The sequence below is a fragment of the Leucoraja erinacea genome, chromosome 7 (genome assembly GCF_028641065.1).
Source record: "Leucoraja erinacea ecotype New England chromosome 7, Leri_hhj_1, whole genome shotgun sequence".
NCBI classification, from domain to species: domain Eukaryota; kingdom Metazoa; phylum Chordata; class Chondrichthyes; order Rajiformes; family Rajidae; genus Leucoraja; species Leucoraja erinaceus.
The window spans coordinates 68,981,181-69,004,024 of NC_073383.1; the positions used below are offsets into that span (position 1 = coordinate 68,981,181).

Below are 22,844 nucleotides of genomic sequence, written 5' to 3' on the forward strand. Positions count from 1 at the left end.
GTGCTGAGTGGGTGGACTGGATTAAAAATCAGATGTTCAGATTTCCCTAATGTATCTTTTCAAATCCTATCAATCTTTTAAACAAGTCTGCAAGGTAGTGAGGGTTTCTGCTGTTTAAATACAAACACCCACTGTTCTAATTCATGAATCAAAATTTCATGAAATAATAATGAAAGCACCATAGCTTTTCATCATTTGAGCTACAGCGTCTTGTCAATTTATTCATCATGCTTTGTTTAAAAGTCCACATGTCAGAGCAATGAAACAGTTTTCGTGACCCGAGGGCGTATTTTCAACAAGCACTGTATATTCAAGAGACATTAGAGTGAGGCTAACATGTTTCCACCGCTGTGCTGGAAAATTAAACTTGCATCGCAGTTCATTTCCAAGATAAAGAGAATTCTCCCATATGTGGAAGCAACTCTTCCTACTATGGTAGCAATAGCATTGATAACTGACTTTAACAAGAGATTTTGGTTAAATGTGGTGGCTGATGAAGCCAAACTGAAGATGACAATAGACAATAGGTGCAGGAGGAGGCCATTCAGCCCTTCGAGCCAGCACCACCCTTCAATGTGATCATGGCTGATCATCCCCAATCAGTCCCCCGTTACTGCGTTCTCCCCATGTTCCCTGACTCCGCTATCTTTAAGAGCCCCACCTAGCTCTCTCTTGAAAGTATCCAGAGAACCTGCCTCCGCTGCCCTCTGAGGCAGAGAATTCCACACACTCACAACTCTCTGTGAGAAAAAGCATTTCCTCGTCTCCGTTCCAAACAGCTTACCCCTTATTCTTAAACTGTGGCCCCTGATTCTGGACCTCCCCCAACATCGGGAACATGTTTCCTGCCTCTAGCACGTCCAAATCTTTAATAATCTTATATGTTTCAATAAGATCCATATAACATAGAACATGGAAACAGGCCCGTTGCCCCCACTGAGTCTGCATGGCCAGAGTCAGAGAGGCATGTAACATGGAAACAGGCCCTTCAGCCCAAGTCATCCATGCCATCCAAGATGACCCATCTGAGCAAGGACCACATACCCTGGTTTGCCCGTATCCCTCTAAACCTTTTCAATCCATGTACCTGTCAAACAGCCCTTTAAATGTTGTTATTGTACCTGCCTCAACTACATCCTCTGGCAGCTCATTCTATATACGCTCCACTCTGAGTGAAAAAGTTGCACCTCAGGTTACGGTTAATTGGTCCCCACTCACCTAATTAACTTGTTTCTACTAATCCTACACCAAAACTATTTTAATCTCCCCACCACTCCCCTACACAATTAACAATGGCCAATTAACCTCGTAGCCTCCACGCCTTTAGGATATCTGAAGAAGCCAGAGCACTCGGGGGAAACTCATGTTGTCCCATGGATAATGTGCACACTCCACACAGACAGCACCAGACGTAAGGATTGAAGGTTACACAAAAAAGCTGGAGAAACTCAGCGGGTGCAGCAGCATCTATGGAGCGAAGGAAATAGGCAACGTTTCGGGCCAAAACCCTTCTTCAGACGGTTTGGCCAACAGTAAGGATTGAACTTGCCTCTTTCAGTTGTGAAGCAGCAGCTCTATTAGCTGCACCACTCTGCCACACTTGGGTGTGGAAAACAAACATATTAACTTAAACGAGTGAAGCCATTCATATTACAATATTTAATTATCTCGCACTTTTAATGTGGTAGATACAAAGCATTGCCGGTAAAAAGTTAATCCTGAGTCAAAGATATTACAAGCCTGGTATCATCGACAGGCGCTATCAAGCACAAGTATGGAATAAACACAGGCAGGTAGGACTAGTCTGAGGAAATACATTCTTGCCGTAGAGGGAGCACAGACTGATTCCTGGGATGTCAGGACTTTCATATGAAGAAAGACTGGATAGACTCGGCTTGTACTCACTAGAATTTAGAAGATTGAGGGGGGGGGGATCTTATAGAAACTTACAAAATTATTAAGGGGTTGGACAGGCTAGATGCAGGAAGATTGTTCCCGATGTTGGGGAAGTCCAGAACAAGGGGTCACAGTTTAAGGATAAGGGGGAAATCTTTTCGGACCGAGATGAGAAAAACATTTTTCACACAGAGAGTGGTGAATCTCTGGAATTCTTTGCCACAGAAGGTAGTTGAGGCCAGTTCATTGGCTATATTTAAGAGGGAGTTAGATGTGGCCCTTGTGGCTAAAGGGATCAGGGGGTATGGAGAGAAGGCAGGTACGGGATACTGAGTTGGATGATCAGCCATGATCATATTGAATGTCTCAAATGTCCGAATGGCCTACTCCTGCACCTATTTTCTATGTTTCTATGTTTCTAGTGTAGATGGGACATGTTGGCCAGTGTTGGCAAGTTGGGCCGAAGAGTCTGTTTCCACACTCTATGACTCTCCATGATTCTTAGTATGGTCAAAGAGTAGGTTTTAAGGAGCATTGCAATTGAAGGAGAAAAGTTTGAATGTGAAAACCTGAGACTATTCCAAAGCTTAGTTGGGTTATTCCAGAGCTTACTGCTAAAGGGTGCAGCTTTAAGTTGAGAGGGGCAAATTGATGCGCGGGGCAAGTATTTTTACACAGAGGGCGGTGGGTACTGAAACACACTGCCAGGGATGCGGATGGATGCACATGATAGCGGCATTTAGGAGGTTTTTAGATAGGCACATGGATATGCGGAGAATGAAGGATTTGGATCATGTGCAGGCAGATTATATTAGTTTATCTTGGCATTGTTTGGCTCAGTCATTGTGGGCCAAAGGGCCTGTTACTGTGCTGATGATTTCCATGTACTATGTACATAAGGTTCAGGTGCCAATGGTTAGAGCATGGATGTGAAGGATGTACAAGAGGACTGAGTCCTAGAAGTACAGAAATCTCTTGCTGGAAGAAGTTACAAAGAAAGAGAGGATTAAAAGGCATGGGGAAACTTGAACCCCTGGAGAATAAGATATTAAAATGCGAAGTTTAATAGTAAGATTAAACGAGTACTTACCAGTACGAAGTTTGATCTGTATTTTATGAGGAGTTACGATGAGGGATTACGTGAAGAACCCCCCCAGCGCGCAGGCGCGGCATACTTCCAAGCAGCGGTGTGGAATCACAGATAGACACTAGTTGAAGTAAAGATAGTGAAGACCAACGAGACATTAGTCCGAATTTGATCTATATAATGAGGGTGGGAGCGGAGGGCACGTAATCCCTCATCGTAACTCCTCATAAAATACAGATCAAACTTCGTACTGGTAAGTACTCGTTTAATCTTACTATTTTACTTCGGAGTCACGTGAGTGACTACGTGAAGACTTCAAAGGTCTGTGATTTCAAACCGTGTAACAGTTATATCACTCACTGCCGAAAGGTCATCGAGGGAGGAAGTGGTAGCTAGAGACCAACAAGTTTGTTTAGTTATAAAAGAAATATTTATTAACTATAACAAAAACAAAATAGCTCCCATGGGCTTTAAATCATAACTTTGCGGTTTGTAAAACAGTATCCGCAAAGACGTCCTGTTCCATCAGCGGTTTGTTGTAAAATCGTTGGAATGTCGATTCCCTTGACCATCCCGCTGCTCTGAGGATGTGGTCGAGGGGAACCTGCATCCTATCCGCCGCTGAGGTGGACGCTGCCCTGGTTGAATGGGATTTAAAAACATTAGTGTTAATCCCTGCCATGCTGAGGACCTGTTTCAACCATCTGGATAATGTTTGGCTGGTTACCCGTCCAAAAGGCTTCCTGTGGCTAACCCATAAGGCTTTCTCTCTCCCTCTTAGCGTTTGGGTAGTGTCTAGATAATGTTGAAGGTGGGTCACCACACACAGCCTAGGTTCTGGAGGGTAAGCCCGGAAGATCATCGGGGAGTTTGATGTACCTGGTCTACTTTGTTTTACCAACCCCGGCATAGTGAAAGTAATGGTATCTGGGGTGGTCACCATGTAGTTTAGATTAAGCTGATGGAGCGACTGGACCCTTTGAGCTGAGACAAGCGCCATGAGCATGAGGGTTTTGTAAGTGGCCTGTTCCAGGCTCAGGGATCCCACCGGAGGCCAACCTCGAAGGTGTGTGAGAACTACACTCACATCCCACATGTGAGTGTATCTAGGCGTAGGGGGTTTGGTATTAAAGATCCCCTTAAGGAGTCTGATGACTAGAGGGTGGGATCCCACACTATGCTGTTCTATCGGCATTAGATATGCGGACAGTGCGCTCCGAGCCGTGTTGATGGCACTGTAGCTCATCTTGAGATCATGGTGCAGGTGGGCCAGGAACTCCAGCACATCCGAGATCGAAGTCGTCGTGTAGGATGTCCCTGCGTCCAGACAGTACTGTTCCCATTTCCTGATGAAGGTCAGGTACTGTTTCTTGGTGGAAACTCGCAGGGATGCCGACATGGTGGTGATTGTTCTGTCTGATAACCCCAATCCCCGGTAAGGCCTGTTCAAAATCTGGAAACCAGGAGTTTCAATTTTTGGTGGCATGGATGGCTAATGCCAGTTACCGGGTGAGTCAATAATTGGGGGTGGTGTTGAAGGACCATTGGTGTCTCTACCACCATGTCGTGGAACATTGGGAACCATGGTTGGGTAGGCCAGTCGGGCACGACCAGAATGCCAGAGGCTGAGTCTGCCTGAATTTTCTGGAGTACCCGACTGATGAGGCAGAAGGGAGGGAAAGCATAGAAAAAGAAATTTCCCCAGTCCAGCGTGAAGGCATCTACCGCTGCTGCCTCTGGGTCTGGTTCCCAAGCCACATACATGGGTAGTTGGTGATTTAACCTAGACGCAAACAAATCTATATCTGGCGTACCATATTGCTTGATAATTTTAGCAAATGATTTTGGGTCCAACATCCATTCGATGTTGTCGTTGAATTTTCGTGACCTGGTGTCCGCCACTAAATTTAGCTTGCCTGGTAAATAGGCAGCTGATAGCCAAATATGTCTCTCGACACACCATTGCCAGATTATAGCAGTTAATTTGTCGCATGATACTGATTTAATGCCACCCATGTGCTGGATATAAGATACTGCCGTAGTGTTGTCGATCATAATTCTAACATGCACGTGTCGCATACCAGATGCATATGCTTTTAGCCCATAAAAGGCGGCGAGCATTTCCAAAAAGTTAATGCCCAGTGAGTGTAGTAGCGATGCCTCTGAATTAGTCCATCTGCCACCTGTGCTGTCTTTGGAGTTAGTAGCTCCCCAGCCTAAAGCACTGGCATCCGTTGCAATGGTTATGTTAGGATTGGTTACGGTGATAGGACTGTGACTGTGCCAAATATTGTCAACCCACCACTGAAGTTCTAATTTGGCTTCAGCGGGTAAATCCATTTTGCGATCATAATGCCCCCTATGAAGGCGTAATGCATGAGTCCTTGCTCTTTGGAGATTTTGATAATGCAAGGGCCCATGTTGGGCAGCCGGAAATGCTGCTACTATAGAGCCAATAACTCTGGCTACATGCCGTATTCTAGGTTGCGGTGTGGCAATTAAATGGCTACAAGCTTCAATGAGTGAAACTGTTTTGTTTCTGGGCAGAGTGACAGTCATGTGAATCGTATCAATAGTGAAGCCTAAGTAATCCATGTTAGTAGTAGGCTCCAATATTGATTTATCTGGGTGGAGGATAAAACCCAAAGTTTCAAGGAGTTGTTTAGTGGCTAACACTCCTGCGACAGCTTGATCCCGTGTTCTTCCTAATATGAGAACATCGTCCAGATAGGCCACTACTAAATGTTTTAATTCTCTCAATTTCTTCATGGCCACTTTAAGAATTTTCGTAAATAGTCTGGGAGCTGTCGTTAAACCATTGGGCAAAGCTCGGTACTGCCATAGCTGGCCCCTCCAGATAAATTTCAGATATTTAAAGTAATCTTTATGAATGGGTACCAAATAGTAAGCATCTTTGATATCTATGCTTGCCATGTAGTATCCCTTGGAGATCAGTTGTCTGGCAGTGACAAATGTCTCCATTTTGAAATGTTGATACTCAACAGACTGATTAAGTGATGTCAGGTCAATAATAATGCGACATCCACCATCTTTTTTAGTTTTGAGAAAAATATTTGATACAAATTCTTGCGGCTCGTGTGTGGTCATTTCTATGATGCCTTTAGCCACGAGCCGATCAAGTTCAGCTTGTCCTTCTACCTTCTCAACTGCCGAGGGAAGGAACACCCTTTGGGGCATGTGCTGAACTGGCGGTTCTACGCCTGGTTTGAATTCAATCTTGTATCCACTAATACTGTTGAGTATAAACTGATTGTTAGTAAGGGAGCACCAAACATGCTTGAAGAACCTCAAACGTCCCCCTGTTAATACTACACCCTTTGTCTGTGTATGTTGACAGGAACCAGACCCACCTACCTCCATGTTCACTTGTGGGGTCGTTTCCGGTGGGTCTGGCCCAAGGTTGTCCGTGTTGGTGCTGCGGTGGGGCGGCGCATCTTCCCACGGCTCCGCCCTGGGCCCCGCTCTAAAAAAGAGCACTGGGGGTAGTGGGAGGCGGTCACCAGGCTTTCACCAGCTCGGTATCTGCTGGTGGCTGCCGAGGCGTGCGGCCAACTGGGTGTCTTCGCCCTGCTCGGTCCTGGCCCTGCCCTCATGAGGCCTACTGGTTTTGCCGCCTCTTCCAACTCCTTGAGCCTTTTGGGCAGATCCGCACCAAATAGCAGCGCCTGTCGTTCGGGCGCTGGAGCTTTACAGAGGCCCGCATATGTTGGGTTGAGGGCAGGCCTGATGTTGTCCCGCCGTAGGTTGTTTAGCTCGTACGTGGTGCCGCACATCAGTGCGAGGGCATCTTGCTGGGGTATGGTCAGGTCTTCCTCCCCAACTGACCGAGCAAAGGCGGTGACGGCTGCTGAGTGTAGCTTCAGGACTCGCTGCATTTTTACCTCCTGAGCCCTTATGTGCTGCCCCAGCTGGTTCCAGATCTGCCCATTTACCGTCTTGACCTTCAGCGCCTCGCAATTTTTGGGCGCGATGTAGTTGTCAAGGGCCTGCTGGACAGCCTTGTCCTGCAGCGGGTTGTTGGACAGCCTGTTTATAGTTGCCGCCATTCTGGGTGGCAACACCATCCCAGTTGTTGGTGGTGCCGCATATCGGCCCACTACACCCAGTAGCTCTTCTTCCGGCACGCCCGGCATGCTGACGATATCCTCCGCCTGCCCTTGGGATAGGCCAGCCCAGTCCTGGCCTCCCTTACTGCCCTCGAATATAGAGGGTACAGAAGGGTGTGGAGAGGAGGAGGCCAAAGCCCGTCCTCCTGGGAGATGCCGCATCTCCTCATTAATCATACGTTCGAGGAGCTGCCTCATGCAGCTCATCCGAACGTCTCCCCTTTTCGGTGGGGGAGAGTGTTCCCGTTCCTCCGAATCATCGGAGGACACCGGCCGGTCGGTTTTCTGTGTCGCCTTCCTCCCTGTGCGGGGCGTCGAGATTTGCAGCACTGGGGGCGGCTCGGTGTCGGGTGAGCGGGAGCGTTGAAAAAGCTCCTCCGCTGCGAGAGGCTGCCGTCCCGCTATGGACCCGTCCTCGGGTGGAGTAGGGCAGGCAGTCCTCCTGGCTGGTCGCTTGCGAGAGGCCATTATTCTCTCTAGCGCGACTCTGAAACAAAAAAGGCACTTACCTGAGGTCTCGTCTTTATGCTGCAGCTGGAGAGCCTGGCTCCAGCTGCTGCCGCTGTTGCACTGCTGACGTAATGCCGCGCCTGCGCGCTGGGTGGGTTCTTCACGTAGTCACTCACGTGACTCCGAAGTAAAATTAAGAGATACAGCGTGGAAACAGGCCCTTCAGCCAACCGGGTCCACACTGACCAGCGATCCCCATACATTAGCACAATCCTATGCACTGGGGACAATTTTACCAAAGCTAATCAACCTACAAACCTGTGTGTCTTTGGAACATGAGAGGAAACCGGAGCACCCGGAGGAAACCCACACGGTGTCACGGGGAGAACGTACAAACTCCGCACAGACAGCGATCCCGCAGTCAAGACCGAACCCGGGTCTCTGGCGCTGTGAGGCAGCAACTCTACCGCTGCAAACTGAGCCATGAACCTGTAGAGGTCGGCCAATGCAGAGGTAATAGGCAAACGGAACAGAACAAGTTAGGATTCAGGCAGCAGAACTTCCAGGATAAATGGAAGTTTAAGGTGGGCAGAAGGATGAGAGAGGCACAACTGACATTCATATAAGTCCTTTTATAATCTGATGACTTCCTGAATGTGACACTTCCAATATACTTCACCAAATTCACTGGCCGATTACGTGAAACAGCAGACCACAGTAGCACTGCACAAGGGGCAGAATCATGGGAATGACAGCAATAGCAAGGCCATTTAACACATCTGCTCCTATCAATAACTTCAATAGGCACTATCTAGACTTATTGACCCATTCCCTGCTACCTATATTAAAATCTTATGTTTTTCCAGTTCCTTATAAGCTCCAGTATTTAACTCAAGTGCCGGTATGGTGTTCCATAGTCTAATATTCCATTTAGTAATACCCTTACTAAGATCAAAAAGGGCGGTCAAAAAGGCCTTTGGCACATTGGCCAAGAGTTCTAACTGCTTCATCAGTCAGAGTATTGAGTATAGAAGTTAGGAGATCATGTTACAGTTATATAAGACGTTGGTGAGGCCACATTTAGAGTATTGTGTTCAGTTCAGGGCACCATGTCATGGGAAAGATATTGTCAAGCTGGAAAGTGTGCAGAGACGATTTATGTTGCCAGGAGCTTGAGCTGCAGGGATAGGTTGAGCACGCGAGGACTCTATTCCTTGGAGTGCGGGGGGATATGGGGTGATCTTAGAGAGGTGCACAAAATCATGAGAGGAAAAGATCGGGTGGACGTACAAAATGTGTAGGACAGAACAGTAGATGCTGGTTTACATCGAATGTAGACACAAAATGCTGCAGTAACTCAGCGGGACAGGCAGCATCACTGGAGAAAAGGAATGGGTGAGGTTTCGGGTCGAGACCCTTCTTCAGACATACAGAGTCTCTTGCCCAGAGATGGGGAATCGAGAACCAGAGGACAGAGGTTTAAGGTGAGAGGGGGGGGGAGATTTAATAGGAACCTGAGGGGTACATTTTTCACAAAAAGGATGGTAGATGTATGGAACGAGCTGCTCGAGGAGGTAGTTGGGACAGGTACTATTACAACATAGAAAATAGGTGCAGGAGTAGGCCATTCGGCCCTTCGAGCCTGCACCGCCATTCAATATGATCATGGCTGATCATCCAACTCAGTATCCTGTACCTGTACATGTAAGAAACATTGAGACAGGCACGTCGATAGGATAGGTTTAGAGGGATATGGGCCAAATGCAGGCAGGTGGGACTAGTGTAGATGGGACAGGTTGGTTGGTGTGGGGATCTTGAGCTGAAGGGCCTGTTTCCATGCTGAATTGCTCTATGATTCTGTTTATTGTTTCTGCTTATGTTAAAGTTCCGTGGATTCAAAATTAATGGAAATTCTGAATAAAAAATAAATGCAACGGAAAAGGGAAAAGCTGCTCTAATATTTACACCATTTATCACGTTTCACCACAAGATGTACTCAAAATGTTAACGCTCCTTGTTTTTCCCCAGAAGACTGGCGGGTATTTCGGTCTGTTTCTATTTATTGTTTCTTGTTAATCAAAGAAATGCTCAATGCTAGCAAAACAGATTTGCTGCACCTGTTCCTGCTGCTGGTGTCAACAGCAACGTGGTATTGGGGGAATTAAAGGAAGCTGGTTCATCCTGAAGGAATATCACTGATTGTGGGTGGAACTTAGTCTCACGGTTATGTGGTTGAACATGACCTTCAAAGATGTGACAGAAACGAGGCCCCACAGTTTCACGAAGGCTGGGAGCTGTTTCATAGAAACATAGAAATTAGGTGCAGGAGTAGGCCATTCGGCCCTTCGAGCCTGCACCGCCATTCAATATGATCATGGCTGACCATCCAACTCAGTATCCCGTACCTGCCTTCTCTCCATACCCTCTGATCCCCTTAGCCACAAGGGCCACATCTAACTCCCTCTTAAATATAGCCAATGAACTGGCCTCGACTACTCTCTGCGGCAGAGAGTTCCAGGGACTCACCACTCTCTGTGTGAAAAAAGTTCTTCTCATCGCGGTTTTAAAGGATTTCCCCCTTATCCTTAAGCTGTGACCCCTTGTCCTGGACTTCCCCAACATCGGGAGCAATCTTCCTGCATCTAGCCTGTCCAACCCCTTAAGAATTTTGTAAGTTTCTATAAGATCCCCTCTCAATCTCCTAAATTCTAGAGAGTATAAACCAAGTATATCCAGTCTTTCTTCAGGTCCTTGTTAAAGCTAACAGCCGGAATCCTCGCTTTAAACCAAATTGCACTCTCATCTCCTACATGAAGGGCTGTGACAGCAAAGAGTTGGAAGCAACTTATGGGCCACCAGGCACCCTTGTGTAACTGCCAACTCTCTTAGGCTGTAAGAGTAGAGGGGGATCTCATTGAAATTCACTAAATAATGAAAGGCCTGGATAGAGTGAATGTTTACACCAGTAGGAGCTTCTAGGACCAGAGGGCACAGCTTTGGAATAAAAGGATGTACCTTTAGAAAGGAGATGAGGAGGAATTTCTTTAGCCAGTGGGTAGTGAATCTGTGGAATTCATTGACACAGATGGCTGTGGAGTCCAAGTCTTTGGATATTCTTGATTAGTACAGGTGTCGGGGGTTATGGGGAGATGGCAGGAGGATGGGGTTGAGAATAAAAGATAGGTCATCCATGATTGAATGGCAGAGTAGACATGATAGGCCTAATTCTGCTCCTATAACTTATGAGCTTAAAGCGGAGATTGATAGGTTCTTGATTGGCAAGGTTGTCAAAAGGTTACAGGGAGTAGGCAGGAGAATGAAAGATAAATCAGCCATGATTGAATGGCGGAATAGGCTCGACGGGCTGAATTGCCGAATTCTACTCCTATGTCCAATGAATTTATAAGGTAATAAAATGGCTTCTATCCTGTCCTTGTTTCCTGAACCAGTATCCACGAACTATCCACGAGACAAGAGGGTGACAACAGATAGAAAAGTGGATGAAATTCCCCTCTGCTCTATTTACAAAGGAATTAATACACATTCCCACCAAAGCAGGGGCAAACAAACACTCTGCAAAGATGTTGAGTGACCCCACTGAAAATAAAATGGTCTACGAGGTTTAATCATTTTGCTATTTATAAATATTGGGTAATCAAAAAGATAGATTTTGTTACTAATTGAGCATTTGAATTGCCCACAGTTTTTGTAAAAAAAAGTGTAGCAAGGATTCTTAGAAAGTTCAAAGACAAGGTGAGAGATTGGTCCTCTGCAATGAATCCCTGTGCTTATTATTGCTTTACTCTGCCCTGAGGTATTGATGGATGTTCTTGAAATGCTGCTATCATGTTAGCCGGGCGACTTGGCTGAGTTTGATTAAGGCACCCTCTTTTATTTTTGTTTCTATTTTTCCACACTTTTCCTTCAAGGAAAAGGGGAACTTTGAATTCACACTCCTTCTGCACTGCCGCATCTGAAATACGATCCAAGTCTTAAGTACTGCAGATTGATCATTGCAAACAACCCATCCTGAAAGCTCAGGCTAATTAACATTGAAAAAAAAAGCATTCAGTAAAGAAAACAGTTTCCTTGTGATTAGGGTCACATTACTTGCTCCACTGGTGACAGCAATGCAGGCCCTCTCAGGCTAGAGTCGCCATTCTCTCCGACTACCACTGCGTTGTGGTAAAGAGCTCATTGTTTAACAGGCTTCTTCGACTCTCTACCTGAATTAAACTCTCTACCACAAAGCCGCCTGGTCCGCCCCCCTGCAGGAACTATACATCAGGAGGTGCAACTCCAGAGCCAACAATATCATGAGAGACCCCTTCCACCCCTGCAACGGACTGTTCCAGCTGCTACGGTCAGGCAAACGCCTCCGTTGCCATGCGATGAGAACGGAGAGGTTGAGAAGGAGTTTCTTCCCAGAGGCCATTCGGACTGTAAACGCCTATCTCACCAGGGACTTACTCTACTGAAAGTTTTTCCTTCCATTATTTATTATGTAAAAGAATATGTGTGTTATGATTGTGCTTATAGTTTGTTTGGTTGTTTGTCTTTTTGCACAAAGTCCGCGAGCATTGCCACTTTCATTTCACTGCACATCTCGTATGTGTATGTGACAAATAAACTTGACTTGATTTGACTTGACTAGAATCTAATCAAGCTGATCTTTTTTTATATATCACTGGCCAGAGCAAGATGGTGCCAGTGTACATTATGGGGACATGACAGTTTGAAGATAAGCACTGGTTTCCTATTTCAAGACTTAGAAGGAGGCCATTTGGCCCTTCGAGTTTGTGTCAATCCTCGCAGAGAAAATTTTCCTCATAGAGTTAGATAGAGCTCTTAAAGGTCAGGTGGCATCCGTGGAGGGAAATAAACAGACAACATTTTGGGTATGTTTTGATTTTCATTAAATATATCAGAAATTAATTGAAACTTGATGAATTAAATAAAAAGTTACCCCAATTTGCCTATATGCTCATGGTTGATGACACCATACATCCCTGGTATAACCCTGGGAAGCCAAAGGCATCCACTCACCAGCATAGCATGCCACTGCTGGACTACGTACAGAGACTAGTGGCAAAAAGGGGAACAGCTCTGCACCTGACCTCCCGATTCACACTGAATCCACAAGAAAGCTAAAACTTCTGTTTTCACAGTTCCGCAGCGGTACAGCTGCTGCCTCGCAGCGCCAAAGACCCGGGTTCAATCCTGACTACTGGTGGCTTCCTGCCATGGTCATGCAGCACAAGAAAACTCATGCTTTCAAAAGGGAGCTAGATGCATACTTGGTGAAAACGATGCAGGGAAAAGCAGGGGAATAGGAATGCTCTAGAGAAATTCAGAATAAAATTGATGGGATAATTGGTCTCCATTCACGCTGTAAGCATTCCATGATTCGATGGCCTATGGTGTTCATATATTTTGTGGAGTTTGTACGTTCTCCCTGTAATCACGTGGGTTTTCTTTGGGTGCTCCAGTTTCCTCGTATGTTCCAAAGACGTGCAGGTTTGTAGATTCTGCATGTTGCCCCTAGTGTGTAGGATGCAAAGCTGGGATAACAGAGCTGGTGTACATACAGGTGGTCAATGGTCAGCGGAGGCTCGGTGCCAACGGACCTATTTCTGCCCAGTATCTCTAAACAGCAGTCCTGAGCTACTATCCACTTCATTGGAGACCCTCGTACTATATTTGATTGGATTTTACTGGACTTTATCTTGCACTAAACGCTATTTACATTATTCCCTTTATCATGTTTCTGTGCACTGTGGATGGCTCGATTGTAATCATGTATTGTCTTTCCGCTAACTGGTTAGCACGCAACAAAAGTCAGAGGGTGGTGAATATGGAATTCTTGATTAGTATAGCTGTCAGAGGTTATGGGGAGAAGTTCAAGTTCGTCCAAGTGAGTTTATTGTCATGTGTCCCTGTATAGGACAATGAAATTCTTGCTTTGCTTCAGCACACAGAACATAGTAGGCATTTGCTACAAAACAGATAAGTGTGTCCATATACCATGATATAAATATATACACACATGAATAAATAAACTGATAAAGTGCAAATAACAGAAAATGGTTATTAATAATCAGAGTTTTGTCCGAGCCAGGTTTAATAGCCTGATGGCTGTGGGGAAGTAGCTATTCCTGAACCTGGTTGTTGCAGTCTTCAGGCTCCTGTACTTTCTACCTGAAGGTAGGAGGGAGATGAGTGGGTCTTTGATGATACTGCCAGCCTTTTTGAGGCAGCGAGAATCAGGAGAATGGGGTTAGGAGGGAGAGATAGATCAGCCATGATTGAATGGCGGAGTAGACTTGATGGGCTGAATGGCCTAATTCTGCTCATATTCCTTACAACTTTAAAAGCTTTTCACTGTACCCCAGTATGTGTGACAATAAACTAAACTCAAAAAATAATTTTGTTGGTATGATTCACCCTATTATATTTGCCCATCACACCGCCATAAATTCCTGCAACAACTTTGACTTGTTGAGAACTCTCTCTCACTGAGGTTATTGAGCGACCCCCCCCCTCAGGTCCCACACCAATTGTGGCGATGACTTACAGTGCACTTGTGCGGTTTCTCCCCTGTGTGTCGCCTCATGTGCACAACCAGCATGTACTGTGCTTTGAACGGCTTCTGTTCACGAGAGCAGTCCCGCCATCGGCAAACAAACTCCTTCTTCTCCCCGTGGATGTGTTCGTTGTTAATATGCTGCAAATAAGACAAGAAACATGCAGAGGATTCAGAAAAAAAGAATAAGATCTTCGGCGCAAATTGCAGGCAAAAGCTTGTGATACCTGCAGACAAAGGTTAGGAATAACGCCAATTTGTTTGCAAGTGTATTTGTGCATCGTTGAACAATATGATCTTTAGTCATTAAAATGCTCATCATTAAATTGATTTGCGGCAATGTAGTCGATACAATGGTTTAATATCATCCAATAAACCAATATAATGGCTAAGTATTCAGCCTTCAAAGAGAATTGAAATTTACCTCAACAACCGCTAAGACTTACAGGTATACATTTAATAATATAATAATGTTTTATTATTAATGTTTAATGTTTTATGTGTCATTCCGAACTGTCACTGTATGTCATGTTGTCACTTGCGGGCGGAGCACCAAGGCAAATTCCTTGTATGTGAATACTTGGCCAATAAACTTATTCATTCATTCATTCGGCTGTGGGCTAATTGGCTTGGTTTAATTGTAAATTGTCCCCAGTGTGTGTAGAATCGTGTAAGTGTGTGGGGATCACTGGTCAGTACAGGCTAGGTGGGCTGTAGGGCCTGTTTCCGTGCTGCGTCTCAAAACTAAACTGGTTAAGGCTTTAAGTTTGCCCATCTGGACTATAGTAGGTAATGGATCAGGATCAGATTTGGCAGGAGTTTCCAGCAAGGCCAAGCAGTACAAGAAAGCTCATGCTTGTGAAAGGGAGCTATCTACACACTTAAGAGAGAAAAAGATGCAAGGAAAAGCAGGACAATAGGTTTGCTTCAGAGAAGCTCTGATGGGCTAAACAATGTCCATTCATGCTGCAAGAATTCTATGATTCTATGGCCAATAGGGTTCATATATATTTTATGATGAGATTTTCAGCAACCTATAATAAATTCACCCGTATACATCCCAAACAATAATTGTCGCAGCACCGATCCCATCAGCGCAGCATTGTTTTTTAAATTTTTTAGTTTAGTTTAGAGATACAGCTTTGGCTCACCGAGTCCGCGCCGACCAGCGTCCCTGCACGCTAACACTATCCTACACACACTAGGGACAATTTACAATTTCTACCAATTAGTCTACAAACCGGTACGTCTTTGGGGTGTGGGAGGAAACCGGGAAACTCGGAGAAAACCTATGCAGTCCCAGGGAGAACGTACAAACCCTTACAGGCAGCACCTTTAGTCAGGATCGAACCTGGGTCTCTGGCGTTGTAAGGCGGCAACTCTTTCCAATCAGGGAAGTAAACATCCACCAGCCCCCTGATATAGTCAAACCAATTTCGAATCCAAGAGGAAGGATTTTAATGCTGGCAATCAGCTACTTTTAGAGACGTATTTATATGGCTCGACTGCATATGTATCTCTCAAAGACAAGGAAATCTGAAACAGGTTTTCATTCATGTTTAAAGAATTAAGCCCAGCACTTTTTAATTTTATTTTTTACTTGGAATGTTTTCCTGGAATGTGGCTGCTACTGGCTCGTCTCATACTAATTCCCTTTCCTAAATTGTCCCTGAAGTCAGTGAGCTGCTAAAACATTTGAGACAATGTTTCAGATGGCAGCACAGTGGAGCAGCAGTAGAATTGCTCTTCCATTGCAGCGCCAAAGACCAGGGATCGATCCTGACTATGGGTGCTGTCTTTACGGAGTTTGTACGTTCTCCCTGTGACCACGTGGGTTTCATCCGAGTGCTCCGGTTTCCAAATACGTGCAAGTTTCTAGGTTAATTGGCTTCTGTAAATTTTTTCACACAGAGAGTTGTGAGTCTGTGGAATTCTCTGCCTGGTGGAGGCCAGTTCTCTGGATACTTTCAAGAGAGAGCTAGATAGGGCTCTTTAACATAGGAGGGGATAGTCAGGGGATATGGGGAGAAGGCAAGAATGGGGTACTGATTGGGGATGATCAGCCATGATCGCATTGAATGGCGGTGATGGCTCGAAGGACCGAATGGTCTACTCCTGCACCTATTGTCCTTCGTGTGTAGGATAGAACTAGTGTATGGGTGATCGTGGTCAGCATAGGCTCGGTGGGCCAAAAGGCCTGTTTCCATGCTGTATCTCTAAACTAAACAGAGAGCAGGAAACAGCTGATCAAATTGACACCACATCAGGTAAGTTGGCAGATTTCATCTCTAGGTGGACTTGAGTAAACTAGTTGGGCTTTTACCACAGTTCAGAAGTTTCATTGTCACACTGCAGATGCTGGAAAACTGAAACGAAAACAGAAGATGCTGGAAACACTCAGAAAGGTCTTTGTTCTGAAACTTTGGCTCTGTTTGTCTTTCCACAGGGGTTGCCTGACCTGTTGAGTGTTTCAAGCGTTTTCTATTTTGGTTTTCAATGTAAATCTGCCAACGCCAATCCAAGACATCCCTGTGTTAGATTCACCAATGTTGACATAAACCTCATCAGCAAGGACACGCAGAGAGTTGTGAATCGGTGGAATTCTCTGCCACAGAAGGCCGTGGAGGCCAATTCACGGGATGTTTTCAAGAGAGAGTTAGATTTAGCTCTTAGGGCTGAACGAATCAAGGGATATGGGGAAAAAACAAGAACGGGGTACTGATTTTAGATGATCAGCCATGATCATATTGAATGGCGGTGCTGGCTCAATGGGCCGAATGGCCTACTCCTGCACCTATTTTTTCTATGTTTCTATGACACAAAGTGTTGGAGTAACTCAGCAGGTCAGGCAGCATCTCAGGAGAACATTAATAGGTGACGTTTCGGGTTGAGCCCCTTCTTCAGACTCGGAGAACATGGGCAGGTGATGAAGTCTGATGAAGGGTCTTGACCCAAAACGTCACCTATTCCTTCTATCCAGAGATGCCGCCTGCCCCGCTGAGCTACTCCAGCATATTTGTATCTATCGACAGGTGACATTTCTGTTCGAGACCTTTCCTCAGATTCTGAGAACATGGGTAGGTGACATTTCAGGTCGAGACTGTTCAAAAGACTCAAAAAGAGTCTGGGGAAGGTCTCGACCCGAAACATCACTTATCCATGTTCTCCAGAGGTGCTGCCAGACCTGCAGAGTTATTCTAACACTTTGCTTCCTTCTGTGGATTAACCAGCATCTGCAGCTCTCTGTTGCTGCTCATCGGGCAAGGAGGGGAGGGAGGAAACCTCGCATCAGTGGGCTTGCCGCACTGAAGGAGTGTGGTCCTGGCAAGCGCATGAAAGTCTCTGCAGGCGAATGCCTCACATCTCAGCAGACTGACACACAAGTCGGTAATGTGAAACACATGCTGCTTTGCTTTGCTTCACTGCATCTGCGGTATTCGAGCAGACGCTGGTCTTTAGAAAACAACGAGGCCGAATGAAGGCATGTCGTCTATTAGCTGAACTCCACAATAAAATGCACCTGCTGTCAACAGCTTAAGCCTTTGGCAGGACAGAAGAAGGGGCTTGTGATGAATACGGGCCCTGGGAATGGTGGACATTAATTACAGATCATAATTTTCTTTCTGCTGCTCTTGCATTGTGAACAGATAAATCTTCCCTTTCCCACCCACACAAAACTTTGCTATTTTTCCTCGAGGACACTCCCATTACTTCTCCCTTTACATCTGTCTCCACTTTGTGCCTAAACAATATGTGAACAATTGACTTACTCCAAACAGATGCAATTTAGATTAATTTGCCTTTAATTAGGGGGCAATTGAATCCCAGACTGGGATTAATCATCTCAGGAGGATGAGATTTGGATTTGGAGAAAGTATCCAGAGTCAGTTTGGGCGTGACATGGTCTTTGGTCTCCTGATTCCACGCAATAAAGAATACGCATTGTGGGTGTGCCTCTCGTAAATCCCACACCCCCTCATACCCCCCCCCCCCCCCCCCCCCCCCCCCTATCATCCACCCTATGGGCAGGAGACAGAATTATAATACGGGATTCAGATTCAATTTTAATTGTCATTGGCAGTGTACAGTACAGAGACAACGAAATGCATTTGGAAAGACATGGGTGGATTAGGGATAGTCACATGATTTTGTGTGTGGGAGATTGTGTATCGCAAACTTGATTTAGTTATTTGAAGTAACCAAGAAGTTTGATGTGGGCAGGAACACCCAGTCTCCACTGACTTCTGCAAGGCCTTTGGTATGGTTCTGCATGATAGCCTTCTCGGGAAGGTTAGATTGCATGGGATTCAGGGAGAGCCAGCCGCCTGGATTCAGAATTGGCTTCATGGTAGGAAGCAGAGGGTGATGGTGGAATTGTTTTTCGGATCGGAAGGCCCTTTTACTAATGGTGTGCCTAATGATGGGCCCATTGCTGTTTGTCATCGATATCAAGGTTTTGGATGAAAAAGTACAGGGCATGATTAGTTAGTTTGCCAATGACGGTAAAATAGCTGGTATAGTAGACAGTGAAGGGGGTTATCAGGAATTACAGCGGCTACTTGATCAGTTGAGCAAGTGGGCTGAGGAATGGCAAATGGAGTTCAATTCCGCTGATTGTAAGGTGTTGCATTTTGGCAAAATAAACCGGGGCAGGACCTTCTACCTTCAATCTTCTACCTTCTCAGAGAATGGTAGAGCCCTGGGTAGAGTTGTGGAGCAGAGAGATCTTGGAGTGCTCGTACATAATGCCCTGAAAGTGACATTGCAGCTCGATAAAGTAGTAAATAAGAGGCTATTTAGCTGTGAGGAAAGATTGGACAAACTTGGAGTGTTTTCTCTTGAACATATGGAGCGGAGATCTGTGTATAAAATTATGAGAGACAAAGATGGGTAGACAATCAGGATCTTTTCCTCTTGGTTGAAAGGTCAATGGTTAGAGGGCATAGTTTTAAGGTCAAAGGAGATGAAAGTATGGGTGCCGGGAAGGTGCTGCCTGGGTGGGAGTGAATGCAGATATGATGGCGGTATTTAAATTACTCTTAGATAGGCACATGAACATGCTTGAACATGCAGGGAATGGAAGGATATAGATCGCATTCAGGCAGAGGAGATTAGTTTAACATGGCATCCTGTTCAGCACAGACATTGTGGGCTGAAGGATCTGCTCCCTGTATTGTACTATTTTGTGTGGTCTAAATAATGACGCCCTGCTAGAATGAAGACTGAAAACGGTGGGAATATTCAGCAGGCCAAGTAGCACCAGTGGGAAGAGAAATAATTCACATTTCAGGTCTAACACCCTTCATCATGACCAGGAAAGAGAGAAAGAAGGAGACACAAGAAACTTCAGATGTGGGAATCTTGAGCAAAACGCAAAATACTGAAGGAACTCTGTTGAGGAAAAGGATGGGCAACATTTTAGGTCGGGACCCTTCTTCAGACTGATTGTAGGGGGGGGGGGGGGGGGGGGGGGGGTGGAGAAAGATGATAAAGAATGGAGGGGGCAGGACAGACCATGGCAAGTGATAGGTGGATACAGTTGAAGGGGTGGGGTGGGGGAGGGGTGATTGGCAGAGGCATAGTTTTCAAGAGCAGAGAAGGTTGGGGAAGAAAGGGAATATCTCTGATAAGACAAGTCCAAATGAGTTAATGTGGCTGCTGGGAGCAGACTGAGCTACTTTGTTTGTGTTATAGGTTGCTAATGCCACGTCCCACTTAGGAAACCTGAACGGAAACCTCTGGAGACTTTGCGCCCCACCCAAGGTTTCCGCGCGGTTCCCGGAGGTTGCAGGTGGTTGCAGGTAGTGGAAGCAGGTAGGGAGACTGACAAAAACCTCCAGGAACCTCCGGGAACCACACGGAAACCTTGGGTGGGGCGCAAAGTCTCCAGAGGTTTCCGTTCAGGTTTCCTAAGTGGGACAGGGGCATAAACAGCTGGGCTGTGGTTTATGCCCAACAGGCCAGAGTGCACTCGATGAAAACCAGTTCGGTTTAGTTTATTGTCATGTGTACCGAGGTACAGTGAAAAGCCTTTGTTGCATGCTATCCAGTCAGCTGAAAGACAGTACACGATTACAATCAATCCATTCACAGTGTATAGATACATGATAAGGGAATAACGTTTAGTGCAAGGTAAAGCCAGCAAAGTCCGATCAAGGATAGTCCGAGGGTCATCAAAGAACATTTCCACTACTTTAGGATTGCAGTCCTAGCGGAGTGAAATGATGAGAACTGTGGAATGAAAGTACTTGCGCTGCCTGGAAACAAAAAACGTATGGGAGGAAAATACCAAGCAAATGCCCACGGCTTGCACCGTTCCCGCATTTTTTGAATTGCACGTACTTTCAGGTCAGGTCACCCAAGCATTTATGTTGCTGGCAGAGGGGAGGGTGTCATGTTATTGGATGTTAAACTGCCATTATATTGTTTCCCTACCACAGGGAAAAAAAGCCATAAGTGATGCCCTTGTTATATCAGAGGTCACGGTGCAAGCTGCAAACGTCCCGCAAAGTGCTACTGTGGTTCCATGGAGCAATTTTACTCCTGGGTTAACTGATTTTGTACGGGTGAGAAAAAATGTGCACAGTTCCTCGAGTGAAGGTCTTGGCATATTATGTAAAATATATCTACATCATGGCCGGTACGATAACGCTAATGTGATTATTCTAGAAAATAAGCAATAAATGAAATGAGTTCCAAAGACCTCGACTGCCCAACAGCTTGTTCATATCATGCCAAAGGCAGCTTTGGAGATTTAATTTCCTGACTGCGTCTCTAATTTCAAGATGGCAAGGAGTCAGGAGGCAAGGACTCTGCTACACAGAGATTAATATGCAGCTCGTCAAGAAACTACAATCCTAGCCCACAGGAAATCGGCCAGTTTTAATCGTAAAAGACACAGTGATTTTTCTTCAAGCAGGCGCTGTGATGAACCCAGGCAATTTGTAGACAGGAAGATGAAGCCAAGCTGAGACAATGCCCTACAGTGCGCAGATAGAGGACTGCAAAACATTGAAGGGGTTAGGTGAAAGTCAGCAGAGAGCGACTTGCACTACTGGGGAAGTCCTTACCTGAGGCCTTATGTACAATAGCGTCCCTAATAAATCAAATCCTCCGTTTCACAAGAAGTCTTGTCTCTGGGAATTGTGAGAATGTGGAACTGAATGACACGTGCATAGTTACGAAAAAAATAACGTTGAAACTTCTAAGGGAAGATAAACTAAAGGCAGAATAAATTGTTACCGTGGGATAAAGGTAGGTGAAGGGAGGCTTGTGTGGGACATTAGCATTGCCTAGATTTGATGGGCTGAATGGTCTTTTAATTTACTGATTTGCGGCCTATTTAGGTCCTTAAATTGGACTCAGGAAAGCTTGTTAAATGTTTGATATATTCCCTAATACATGCCTGACATAATGTTGAATGCCTTCATGGTGCTAAGTAGCTCACATATAGACCAGCAGATCATACATTTTAAGGGTCTGCTTTATTTATCATATTGCTATATTCATTTTAACATACTGTTAACATGAATGCCTAATACCAGAGGGAGGGAGATACAATGCCGCAAATTAATTCTCTGATAATGTAATGGAGAGTTTTGGATCAAATGGATGTTACAGACATTCATAACACAGAACGAGGTCATTTAGAGTTATTGGCTGAATGCTCTGTTTTTTCTTGTTGTGAAAGTCTATGATATAATAATCCTTTTTCGCTGCTGTTATGGTGGGCTAATTAATCTTGGGGATAGAAGAATGGTGACGGAAAGAAAAGCAATCTGTGTCCAGTCCCTGTTGGTATAGTGGTGGCTGTGGAAGCTCATTGTATATTTAGAGGCAATGTTTCTTCATGTTCCCTTGAGGCTGGGTGGGAGGAGGACAACTGGGGGGGATAGACGGACATCTGCTCTTTGACCCAGTCTCAAGGGGTCCAAGGGTTGTGGAGCCAGATGTTGACTCTTCCTAAACCCTGCACTTTTACTGACAAAAGCCTCATCTCGCCTGATTGCTGCATCCAGAATTAAATAACAGAGCATTCTCTTGGATCCAAATGTGGGATTGAAATCAGGCAAATTGCTACCAAAGGTAGTGAGGAACTCATGCAAGAAGATGATCTTGTCTCACAAGCAGCACCCTTGGCTCTGAAGTGGGATAGTTTTAGCAAAGCCTCATTCTAGGAGTTGGCTGACACCTCAATGTGTTACCACAGCTGCCCTGAGGTGCTATTGTGACGTGAAAACTAAGGTCCCACTTACCCTTAATGATCAACATTGCTTTATTCACAGAAAACCGAAGAAGGAGCTCAGGCCAACATTTATCCTTCGTCCCTTTAGGAAAGTAGAGCATCTGGTTCATTTATCTGGAGAAACTCAGCGGGTACAGCAGCATCGATGGAGCGAAGTAAATAGGCAACGTTTGGGACAAAACCCTTCTGGGTTTCGGCCCGAAACGTTGCCTATTTCCTTCGCTCCATACATGCTGCTGCAGCCGCTGAGTTTCTCCAGCTTTTTTGTGTACCTTCGATTTTCCAGCATCTGCAGTTCCTTCTTGAACACATGGTTAATTTATCTTATTGTTATTTACTGGTATCTTGCTGTTCCCGACATTGGTTTAGGTTTAGTTTAGAGATACAGCGCGGAAACAGGCCTTTCGGCCCACCGGGACCACGCCGACCAGCGAACCCCGCACACTAACACTATCC

The 22,844-nt window shown here is 45.5% G+C and overlaps 1 protein-coding gene across 3 annotated transcripts in view; it reads right to left on the minus strand.

Annotated features, from left to right (window-relative positions):
- Positions 1 to 22,844, minus strand: part of gli2a (GLI family zinc finger 2a) — a 442,689-nt gene that overhangs the window by 46,034 nt on the left and 373,811 nt on the right. For all 3 annotated transcript variants that reach the window (XM_055638741.1, XM_055638742.1, XM_055638743.1), the window contains one exon: positions 14,135 to 14,284. In XM_055638741.1, the coding sequence (XP_055494716.1) occupies positions 14,135 to 14,284 (150 nt within the window). The remainder of the gene's footprint in view (positions 1 to 14,134; positions 14,285 to 22,844) is intronic.